We start from the raw sequence: 12,151 nt of genomic DNA, 5'->3' as shown, positions 1-12,151 counted from the left end.
ATCAATGCTCACACCCCCCTAATTTAGGATTAATTCCTGTTGTACTCTACAACGCCCCGATTCACTGACTGTCTCGCCAGTTTCTTTGAGGTTCTATAAATATATGTTCCTGCAAACTGTTTTATCCCCAACATTTTAAAAACTTGGCTCTTTTTGTTGGATTTGTCAGGAAAAGTTAACCTGCATTGTTCCAATGATTAATGGTATTATTATTTTATATGTAACAGGAGGCATCTCACAATTTCAATGGCTGATTGTAGAAGAAAATTGAAGTGGTAGTGTCTGCTCCCAGTTCTTCTTGACTGCTGGGGAGTGTACTGGACTTGTCGTGTGTCACTATTTGATCCTGTCTTCTCCATTCCCCCATAATGTCCCCCAGAAGTTTAATGGTAACCTCTCTTGCCCCAGGTTATAAGCATTAGATCTTTGTTTCCACCCTCTAGTGTTTGAAACAGACACACTCTTTTTACTTGTCTGAAATGGTGGCAGCATTGTATTTCCTCTTCTAAACAAGGCTGATGGATTCCTCCCTTAAACATTTTGCCAGTTAGAGCAATTATGTGTGCGGTGACATTGGCTGTTATTGTTTTCAGTACAACTTTATGAAAGTTTCTTTCTTCCTTGTTTTTGCCTTAGGCTTCTGCTTCTATTTTTTTCTCCCAAGTGCACTATTGAAATAAGTGCTTGCTTTTTCTCTCTCAGTGAAGGGTAATGAGTCTTATTTTGAATATAGCCTTTAACATTCAAATCAACAGTGTAATCACACTTTGGGGAAATTGGCTATTGATCATTCTGCCTTGTTTGACATAATGGCCAGCACCACAACAAAGAGCTTCAAAAGAAACTTTTAATTTGAATGGAAAATTCTCTGATTATTTCACATACTTCCTTTCCAAAACAATGCAAGTGCAAAAAAGTCTAATACTTTATTTCTGCTAAAATGTAGTATAATTGATTGGGTGTCTCTGAGCTGTCACCTGCAAGCTTTGCAATTGATTAAGACTCACTGAGTCACCGAGGTGCTCTGAGTAAGTCGATTTGCTTGACCCTCTTTGATGCTTTCTTCTCACTGGAGGCCTTCAACCTTTGCATGCATCAACTAACTACCTCCTACAGTGCTGTGCTTTTATCGCAGCCATTACACCTTGTTCACCTGCATGTGGATGTAACATTGATCTCTGCTGTATCGTAACCAAACAAATGTCCTTTTATCGTTATCATTACTGTTCTGATTGTTGTGGACTATATAGATATGAAACGATATTATTTCTTTGCCTAGCTTTAATAGAAATTGTCAGATTTTCAATTACTCAAACATGAAACTTAGGGTCTAAAAAAGTTAACCCATTTAAATTAAGAACATTTCCTATTAGAGCAGGATTTTGATTTAAAAAAAAAAAAGAATTAGATTATTATCAGGTAATTAACTGAGGTAAAAAAAAAAAAATAGAAAGCAATTCACAATGTATTATACTGTGTTTGTGTCATAAAAAAATGATTAAAAAAAAAACAAGAGAAAATGTTGTGTACAAGGCCGATGTCCTGCAGGTTTTATAAGTGATCCTGCTGGAAAATTCCTTTCTCGGACCCAGACAAGCTTTGCTAATTTTCTAATAAATACACATTGATTTGAATCAGGTGTGTTGCAGCTAGGATGCTTGGAAAACCTGCAGGACACCGACCCTCGAGGATTGGTGATCCCTGCAGCAGACAGTGGGGTGCAGGTTCCAAGGGCAAGTCAAAAGGCGGCGGCTTTAGCTCAGGAGGAAGAGCAGTCTTTCAACTTTCAACAGGAAAGTTGGGAGGTCGACTTTCTCTGACTAAATGCCGAAGTGTCCTGGGAAAAGACACTGAACCCCAAGCTGCCCTCCGATGTGCCTATCGGAGTATGAGTGTGTTGTATGTATGAGAGTGCGTGTGAATGGGTGAATGTGACAAGTAGTGTGAAGCGCTTTGAGTGGTCTGCATGACAAGAAATACAAGTCCATTTTCCATTTTCCATTTAAGGCGTTAGTCGGGCCAGATCAGGTTGGTAGTAGTGCTGGAAGGTCAGGCATTAAGGTAATGACAATCTGGCAATGAGTGAGTAATAGAACCAACAGGGGATGATGAACAGGAGGCAGGTGAGGGCAACTGATGAGGGGTGTGGCTTAGCAGCAAAGCAGGAGGAAGCAGGGCCGATTGTGACACAGTTTAAAGATTGGGAGGAGCTCAGACTGTTGCTGCAAAACAAGCCCAAATCATCATACCTCCACCACTGTGCTTGACAGTAGGTAATGTGGTGATACTGTATGTTGTGCTTGGTTTTCACCAAATGTTTGTGGTGATAAACAATCTCACAAAGGCTTACGGCTAATCTGTTTAGCCGTAAGCCTTTGTTATGCTGCAATGCTCCTATCAGACAGGGAACCTTTCCAAACAGGCTACACTTGCTCAGGCTTTTTCTGAGTATATTGTTAATTTGTAATGTTCAACAGGCCAACTTTGTCTATTTTTGTAACCTTTGGTGAGTTTGCTTTTTTTTTTTTTTTTTTTTTTTTTAATGATCCTCGACAAACTTACTGAAGAGATTATTGATCATAACTCTTAAATTCTGACTTGTCATTTATCTTCTATTTTTGGTCATGGAGATGCATTTTAACTTCTGATTGTAGTTCAATGTATCACTACTTCTTCTCGTCCTTGTACTCTTAGTTTGTGCGTTTTCATAACATACAGTCATTGCGAGTTTCCTGTGATCATAAGCTCGACACCGTTTCGCACAGTGTTGGGCAGATAAAAGGCTGCGAGAATCTTATCGGAAAAGGCCCGTTGATGGCTCTTTTGTCTATATCACTCTCAGTGCTTATCTACCATTTCTGCCTCTGAATTAATCCTGCAATATATTCAATGAATTATACAAGATGTGAGTATTGGGTCATGTGCTAGACACTCATTTTGCTCTTTCCCTCATGTTCAGCAGAAGCGCAGACATGTTAGAGACAGAGTGCGAGGAGGAAAAAGAGACACATTAGATAAATTGCTTCACAGTTTTTACGGGCTGCTTTTTTTGCACCATAAAATCATCTTTTTACAAAATCATCAGTTTGAAAGTAGATTATTTTGATTTAACGTTTCATATAAAGCATCTTATTAATTCAACCTCATGAGATGGAAAAACAGGCAATGCCTCATGTGTGAATATACTGCTTTGTGTTTTATGGCTGCCATATATTTCCTGAGTTACAGTTCTAAGAAATAGCTGTTAATGTCTGTGCTACTTCAGGGTAAAATTATAGTCTCAAACCAGCTCCTTCTCCAGAGGCATGGGGTATTGATCAGCACATGGGATCACTTGAGACCTGAAATGTTTTGGAGAGGCCTTCCTTGAAGAGTGTAATACTCTTTTAAGGTGTAAGTGCTCTACTAATCGTAAAACACAGCCGCTGATAGGAATGTGCATATTACTAATAAAATCTGCTTGTATATGAACCACATACCATATTAAACTGGATTGTTATCTCAACGTCTATCTGTTCAAATAATAAATGTGGAAATCATGACCACAAAACTGTAAACTGTTTTGGGGTTTGGAAGGTGTAGATTTATTGAATAAAACACAGACTATTCAAATGTCTTTAACCTTTATACCATGAGCACACTTTCTTCTTGATGTGGTGCACTATTACGTGCACCGTTCAAAATGTCAACTCCATTAACCTATCTGAACACTTGACTTTGGGCTTTGTTAATTGCTTAGCAGGATTGCTGTGCATAATGCATAATAAAATGACATTTTGAGTCTGTGCTTACCAGATATAGCGCTGGTTAGTGATTCATTAAAAAGAATCCAAGGCAGCCAATGTTTTTGTTGAGTTTTGGAAGGACTTCTTGTGGCTGCATTAAAATGATTGTTTGTCAGGTGTGCAGGCTGCGAATGCTCTGGGATAAGGTCATGGTAGATAGATTGGTCAACAAAAGATATGACTTCTGCATTATGCATCTCGTACACAATTTATTCATTGGATTGATTTATTTTGATACAAACCACAATGGTCTCCTAACCTGTCCTGGTAGTTTTAATATATGTAGCTATTAAATTGTTTATCTGCCCAAAAATCCAACAAAACAGTAAGTGAGAAAGACGCTAATGAGCACAGAGTCAAAGCCATGAGGAACCCTGTGTATTCTTTAAAGAATCCCCTGGCTCTGACTCCAAATATGACTTTTTTTCAAAACTGATAAGCACAACACAAGATTTGTCTTTGCCAAAAAAGAAAAATAAGCGAATTAAAAAATAAAGAAAAAAATCCTCAGAGGAGTGGAGATGGAAACCATGTAAGCAACTATAAAAACCTTTAAATGATGTGCAGGTTTTAAATGTGTTTTATGTTATTTTCATGTGGTTTTATCTTGTTCTTGTATTTTTTAGTTTTTAGATATGTTAGTTTATTTAATTTTCTTTTATTGATGGCTTAGGCATTTTATATGCTTTGCATTTTACGGCACTTTGGTCAAGTAAGGTTGTTTCTAAATGGGTTTTATAAATTGTGCATCATACATTGGTAAAATCACATTGTAGACAGCAGTTTTGAGATGATACTATAAACACACTGAAAGTGCAAGATTCTTAATATAACCCCACTTTAGTTTGTAATGTGACATTACAATTAATGTTATGTTTATGTATTATGTGTCATACGTCACCAGGTAACTCTGCTGATTGTCCTGAGTCGGTCATTTACTTAGACATAAAGAAGCCAGTAAGGCATAAAAACAAACGATTTACATCTTTGGATAAAGATTTTACTGATGTTTACAGTTTTCATATCCAGATGCATTCAAACTGAGAGCATATATGACCTGTGAGCCATTTATGTTCGCAATGACTCAGAGGGCTAATAATAATGAGCGTCATGGTTTTAGAAAAGGTTAACAGGACCCCATGCTCTATTTGTTGTTAACTGTTTATTTTCAGATTATTAAAAACCTACAACTTTTTAAAAGTTACACTACATCTAAGCATGCAAGAACAGCACAAGAAAGTAATATTCATTATCCTGGCTGGGGAGACAGCACATACAGTAATGGTAAACAACAGTCTCTTTCTTTTGCTAATGTCAAAAAGATATATGTGTTAGAAGGTTCATTATTTTTCCCAGTTTTCTGCTAACACTTCAAAGCATTTCCAGTAATAATTATTGTGAGAGTGAAGGTTTCCTCGAACTATATGGAGACCATGTGCTCTCTGATCAGTGGAGTAACAAACTGACTAGTAGCTTATTAACACCAAAAACACATAAGTTGTTGTAAGTTGGATAAGTTTTATTTACATGTGAGCTTTTGGATTTTATCTGCTTTTTTTTTTTTTTTTTTTACGTTGAATAGCCTAATTAAATGATTTTGTGAACAATATCATTCATCTATAACTTCAACTTTGTCAAAACTAAGAATCTCTGTAACATTGAACAACTTTGTAGGAAGACCGTAACTGTCCATCCATCCACAACTTTTCACATTTTCTTATCTTATTTCTGTAGTCTTTTAACAAATTTTAAAGAACAGTTTCTTAAATTTTTACTATCAGCATTTTAGAGTACTGTATCTTACAGAAACTATGTGATTGTGGCTGAGTCAGATGGGAAACAAAGCTGGCAATTTTCTTCTTGACCAGCCCCATATTTCACCAGCTTATGTAAAGCATTTTAACGTATACAAGAGCTGTTGCCATGGTTGTTTTTATATGTCTGTTTTTCCTACAGTGCACAGAGAATCACTTATTTCAAGGCGGTACTAAACATATTTTATGTTCAGTGGTGCAGGGATGGGTTTTTTGCATCGTAATGCAACATGGTTTATACTTTCTTACAGCTTTTATTCAGCCTCTTGTCACTGGTACATGTTATTTTGCTAGTTTATTCTAGTTTATTCTCTATGGTGTGTTTGGTGTCATACATCTCTCCTGTTTTTCTCTGTTGGACACTGCAAATGAAATAGAGTATATCACCGTTATCTGTCCAGCTCAATCCAGGGATATAGAGCTGTGGGGAAATAGATTAAATAAATCAATAAAGACGTTGATGTTTTCGTGTGGAATACTCCACATGTAGCTCACTGGAAATCTCTTTTTGTTCACAGTGTGTTTGACAATATGCAGCTTGGTGAAGACATTTGTTGTCTGGCTGTTTTCTCTGCTGTAAATTTTGGAGAAATGGATTTATCTCGTCTTGGCAGCCAACATTGAGGCTGATGTCTCATCTTTGGCCAAACCACAAACCACCTTTTGCAGAGTTACGTCTATATAATACACAAATATTTAATTTAGCTGGCAGCCGGCTTTTTAACCTTCAGTGATGCATTGAGTGTCTTCCCATTCTCTAAACAAGTGTTCCTTGAATGGGGGTACATGGTACCCCTCAGTGTGCTTAGAGACACTGTGAAGGTTTCATCACAAAGTAAACACAGAAGGATAACATCTATCTCTTCTATATTTCTGACTATACATTTTATGTCAGTTTGTATTATGAGGTAAGTCAGTTTAGCTGTCCGGGCTTATTACATACATGTGGAAAACGTACATACATGTATATTTAAAATAATTTCTAGATTTTGAAAATTGATTCTAATCATAATGTGAGATACTGGATGGTTCACTTTGAGAAAACTGGGCCAGGTGTTTGGTGATTTTATTGTGATTTTGAAGCTATGATCAATGTGTAAATATGTAAAATTAATAAAAAATAAATCCAAAACATAAAATGAAAACGTGGGCAACGACAGTGAGACCTGGAGGGGAGTGATTGGGAGGGATAGTCCCCCCCGAACCCAAATGGTGTTTTGTTATTGGACTTCTGTGCTCGTCATGGATGGTCCATAACGAACACCATGTTCCAACATAAGAGTGTCCATATGTACACATGACATCAGGATTCCCTGGGCCGCAGTTCGATGATCAATTTTGTAGTCGTATCGTCGGACCTGCGACCACATGCCTTGGACACTTGGGTTAAGGGGGGGCAGAGCTGTCAACTGATCACCACCTGGTGGGGAGTTGGCTCAGATGTTGGGGGAGGAAGCCGGTCAGATCTGGCAGGCCCAAACATGTTGTGAGGGTCTGCTGTGAACATCTGGCTGAGTCCCCCGTCAGAGCGAGCTTCAACTCCCACCTTCAGCAGAGCTTCGAACATGTCCTGAGTGAGGCGGGGGACATTGAGTCCGAATGGGCTGTGTTCCGTGCCTCTATTGCTGAGGCGGCCAGCCGGAGCTGTGGCCGTAGGGTCGTTGGTGCCTGTCGTAGCGGTAATCTCAGGACTTGTTGGTGGACACCAGCAGTGAGGGATGCCATCAAGCTGAAGAAGGAGTCCTATCGGACCTTCTTTGCCAGTGGGACTCTGGAGGCAGCTGATGGGTACCGACAGGCTAAGCGGCATGTTACAGTTCACATTCCTCCACCAGTATATATAGGCGAGAACCATATTCATTAATGCCCAACACAGGAGCGTAGTCACAAGTACAAATCTTAAAAACATACAATACAGCTTAACTCTAAATACCACTAGAAAAAGACTAAATTACATCACACCTCATCCTTTTACTTTAATAATCAAAACAAGAAATACTAAACAACACAAATAAAGATTAAGTACTTCTTCCACAGTCTCCCCCCTCTCCTCAGGCCATTTGGTTTGTGCCAATCAAACTAATTAAGCACACCAGGCCCTTGTCAGCAACATTCATGGGCGCGCCTCCATGACACTGCTGATCTCCAAGATCATCTCAGAGAGAGAGAGAGAGAGAGAAAGAGAGAGAGAGAGAGAGATAATAAATACATCAACAGAAACAAAGAAATAAAGGGATATGTACATGTCTGTGAGTGACAAAACAGCACCTGATTAGTGAGGGGATGCCTGCATCTTCCTCACAAGAATATTAAGAACTATAAAATTAAAATGATATTAAATATTCATACATTTTCAATAAAATTGAAAATATTCTAGACATTTACATATATATTTTAATAAATAAAAAATTGCATTATATGTATGTATATATATATATAATGTGTATATATATATATATATATATATATATATATATATATATATAAATAAATAATATGGATATGTATGTATGTGTATGTGTGGATGTAAAGATATTTAATTGAATAAATATGAAATATGTAAATGAAACCTTGTGAATTGGGAGCTTAGACAACATATGGTTGAAACTTATTTTCTACAGATATTTCAAGTTGTGGGGCTGCATGGTGGCATACTGGTTAGCACTGTGGCCTCACAGCAAGAAGGTCACTGGTTCAATCCTTGGCTGGGGAGGGCTTTGGTCAGTGGCCTTTCTGTGTGGAGTTTGCATGTTCTCCCCGTGTATGTCTGGGTTCTCTCCAGATCCTCTGGCTTCCGCCCACTGTCCAAAGATGTGCATGTTAGGTTAATTGGTGACTCTAAATTGCCCATAGGAGTGAGTGTGAGCTGTGGTTGTTTGTCTTTGTATTAGCTCTGCAATGTTCTGGCGAGTCCGCCTTCTCACCCAAAGAATGCTGGGATAGGCTCCAGCTTCCCTGTGACCCTTCATATGACTTAGTGGTTAGCATAATGAATGAATAAAAGGATTTCAGGTTGTTTCTAATATTTTTTTTAAGGATAGAAAATAGTTAATCTTTATTGAAGATCAGATTGGACTGCATGTGGCCCCTCAAGTAAAATGTAAATGGACACTCCTGGTTTAGGGGGTACTTGGCTGAGAATTTTCTCCAGGGGATACGATGTTGATAAAAGGCTGAGATGAACTGCTACAAACAATGCTGTCAGAAGACAAATATTATGCTTTTGCAAAAGAAGTTGCTCTATCAGAAAGGTCAGATTATTGGTATGCTATAAGCAAACAAAATCAGTATGGGTATGGATGAAACTACTATGGATGATCTGGGGCTGCTCCAGTTGTTCAGGTCTAGGATCAGTGTTGTTTTGTGCCAAAAAATATTCAGCAGGCGACTTGGATGATTGGGTTCATCCAGCAGTAGATTTCTTTTCCTCTCTGATGTCACAATAATGCAATGTGAAAAATAATTCATTTTAGGGAAAAAATGGTTTAGGCAGCATGAGACATTGTTTTTACTCATTGACTGACTACCAGATCCTCCAGATGTTAACCCACTTAAAGTCTTTGAGATGTGCTGAGGAACGTCACATCTAACAGTCCCATCATCAGTACAACAGCTTGTTAATCATTATCAAGAAGAAGATGGATTAAAAAAATAGTGACATTGCCTAATTTTACTGTCACAAACCACAGCTTACATTATTAAAGCTACAGTAAAACTGGTCCAGCTCAACATAATCTTGAGAACTATACTGTAGGAACTTTTTCCCATTTTGATAAGCCCCTCCCAGATCACTTTAAAGTGGTTTTAATTGTACAAAACCACGCGAAAAGTATTACTTAAGTTACTGTTGTATAAATTCCTCAGAATTTGGCGATACATACCTTTTAACGTAAAGAAGGTACTTCCATGAATTATGACCAGCTGTATAGGATTGTTGTAGTGCATGTAAAAAAAAAAAACAAAACAAAAAAAAACACACTCTCAAAGGAATTACAAGCGTTCAGTGAATCATTATGCTCTCCACTTTGACTTGAAACAGTGCAGACTTGCAAGATTCTTGTATCTTGCGGACTGGCCTACCTATGATTGATTATAATCATCTTAGGCTCACCGGCTTATTAATCGATTCAGTAGAACCTCTGAGTTCCCCTGTGGATGATTTAAAGCAAGAAGTCACTTTTCTTTGGATGGTTAAAGCGGAGTATAACAGCCTTGACTGTAAATCATGATCACACACAGCAAGGCTGCTTCGAAGCCATGTGGTAAAAGGCTCGTGAATCGTCACAGTGGAACAAGGGATTTATATTTTTACTTTTTTGAATTTTATAATGCCTAATAAATTGTTTTCCTGTCCTGTAAAGTTAATAAAATTCAATAATAAAGTGTGCACTTTTTTCTGTTTTTTATTTTTATAGTTGTTTTCTTTAGCACTGCATTAGGATTTGTTCATTAGAAAGAAAAAAGGATGACAGTAAGTTTCCTTTAAAAAAAAAAAAAATTCTCATGCAGATATTTTGGAAATGAACTTCTTTGATGATGCCTGTTCTGAGGAAATTACTTGTAATTATTTGATCAACATCATGCGCTTTTCTTGTGGAATATTGCAAACCAGGATATGAAAGCAGAGACCAAATACAGCCCTTTTCCTTTGGGTCTTTATTGTCAACAAAACAGCTACTTTAGAGTTGCTTCCCATCTTGTTCCAGTTTATGAAAGAAAATAACTCGCCTGGTTTGAATGTTTGTTCTCCTCTCACATAGCTGTCTGCTACTTCCACATCCCGAGCTGCCTTCTTGCAGTGCCTTCGTTGGGGGACTTGGTGTCCCTTCCAGGAGGCAGCTGACTGGAAAGGCGAAGAGATACAGCTTGTTTTGCAAGGAGGTGCAAAGCCAAATCCACATGGAGTCATGGTCTACAGCACAGAGGTGTCTGCCAAAACTCAGAGCCCTGCACCAATCTCAGCTCCAGGCACAGCTCAGGTAACACAGTGGCACAAGGGGGATGTCTTTGTTGAAAGACCAAAATGCAAAGAATGCATTGAAAAGAGCTGAGACAAAGTTCTTTCTCGCATCCACATCCAGCACTCACACAGAAGAAGACAGGTGTTGTCTCACTGCTTGTTACTGTTGGGTCTGCTCTACCCTTAAAGCTCAGATATAAAAATCATTGCCACAGATGTGCACTTGTTGACAAATAATTATCGAGTAATTACATCTTTTTGGGTATAGTAATAAAGATAAAGTTTTTCCTTTTAACAATGACTTTTCACATCTTTGAACAGGAGCTTTATATTCACTAAGCACACATCATAACTTTGTGTATTCCCTCTAATGACCGCCATCTCGCTGAGTCCAGCTGTGCCCATTTTCTTTTAAATTCTCAGATGCTCATTCTGTGGCCATGTTTTTGTATCACTGAAACATCTTAAAATTTCTCCCCTGAAGGAGGGCTTGGAGGCAAAGGATACAATAACATTTTGGCTGTCGTCCAGCCCAGAAAGAAAGGCATCCAGCCCAAAGGCATCTTCGAGGACAAAGCAGGAGGATGTGTCACGTGAAAGAAACTCACCCTCGTCACCTTCACAGGGTAAATATTGCCACATTTTACACAATGGCTTGATTTCCCATATTAATTACTTTGAGCAGAATAGGAGAGCAGACATGTAAAGGGTTTTTCTTCAAGTCTTTCTTCTTTGTCGCTCAAAGCTTTGGAGGGGTCAAAATGTAGTTTCTATATGGAAGATGCTTTACTTTCTGCATCTGTGAGCGTCAGGTTTGTTCCTGCTAATTGTTTTTGGGTGTGTGTCTAGCGTTCTGCAAGACCAACGGTTATCAGCCAAAGTTCTGAGCATCAAGCGTCAAACTGGCCTGTCCTCCGTATTGAATGCAACCCCCATCTCAGCAGCGTTATCTCAGTGGCACCACCTGCTCTCTGCATGATTGCTGTGCTTCATTATTGGTGTCTGAGGGGAGTACAAGGATAAACTCAAAGAGTAAGGAAAAGACTTTGGCTATCCATTAGAGCCTCTCGACCTTGAACAAGGCTTACTTTGCATCTTTACATCTGCTCGATTAGAGGAGCTTGAAGACAGTCTCAGTGTTTGAGTTCAGACTGAAATGTTGTAGAAATCAAGCTGTTATCAATATGTTCATAGTAAATAGAGAGACTGCTCAAAGAAATTGCTCATTCTAATGTTGTTAAAGTTGGGTCACTTTTTCAGCAACTTTCCAATGGTATTGTTCCAGGAGTTTGATCAAGTTGCATAAAGGTACCTACAAGCAGGAACTTAAACTATGAAAGGGCACCATGCTTTATGTACCCACACTGCTAGTTAACACTTTAGGGTTTAAAAAAATGGAGATCCACTTGACAAATTTAGTCAAGTTATTAATTTTGTTCAATTTTTGCTCTGTTTACAGAGTGTGGTTTTATATGTTTATATGTTTTATATGTCGGCACTCATTGTAATTCCTCTGGTTTCTCTTTTTCCTCTTGGGAATGTCACGGTCTAAACCACGGGTGGGCAACTCTGGTCCTCGAGGACCGCCGTCC

General features: G+C 38.4%; 1 protein-coding gene across 1 annotated transcript in view; it reads left to right on the top strand.

Moving 5' to 3' along the window:
• The window catches only part of nphp4 (nephronophthisis 4), a gene marked incomplete at both ends in the record, with an annotated part of 186,617 nt that overhangs the window by 82,303 nt on the left and 92,163 nt on the right, over nt 1–12,151 (top strand). Inside the window, 2 exons of the mRNA XM_079239613.1 lie at nt 10,360–10,578; nt 11,044–11,185. Of these exons, the coding sequence (XP_079095739.1) occupies nt 10,360–10,578; nt 11,044–11,185 (361 nt within the window). The remainder of the gene's footprint in view (nt 1–10,359; nt 10,579–11,043; nt 11,186–12,151) is intronic.

Source organism: Telmatherina bonti, assembly GCF_933228915.1.
Source record: "Telmatherina bonti genome assembly, chromosome: 4".
In the NCBI taxonomy this organism is placed as follows: domain Eukaryota; kingdom Metazoa; phylum Chordata; class Actinopteri; order Atheriniformes; family Telmatherinidae; genus Telmatherina; species Telmatherina bonti.
Note: the sequence above shows the minus strand (reverse complement) of the source record. Positions and strands in the feature narration are given on the sequence as shown.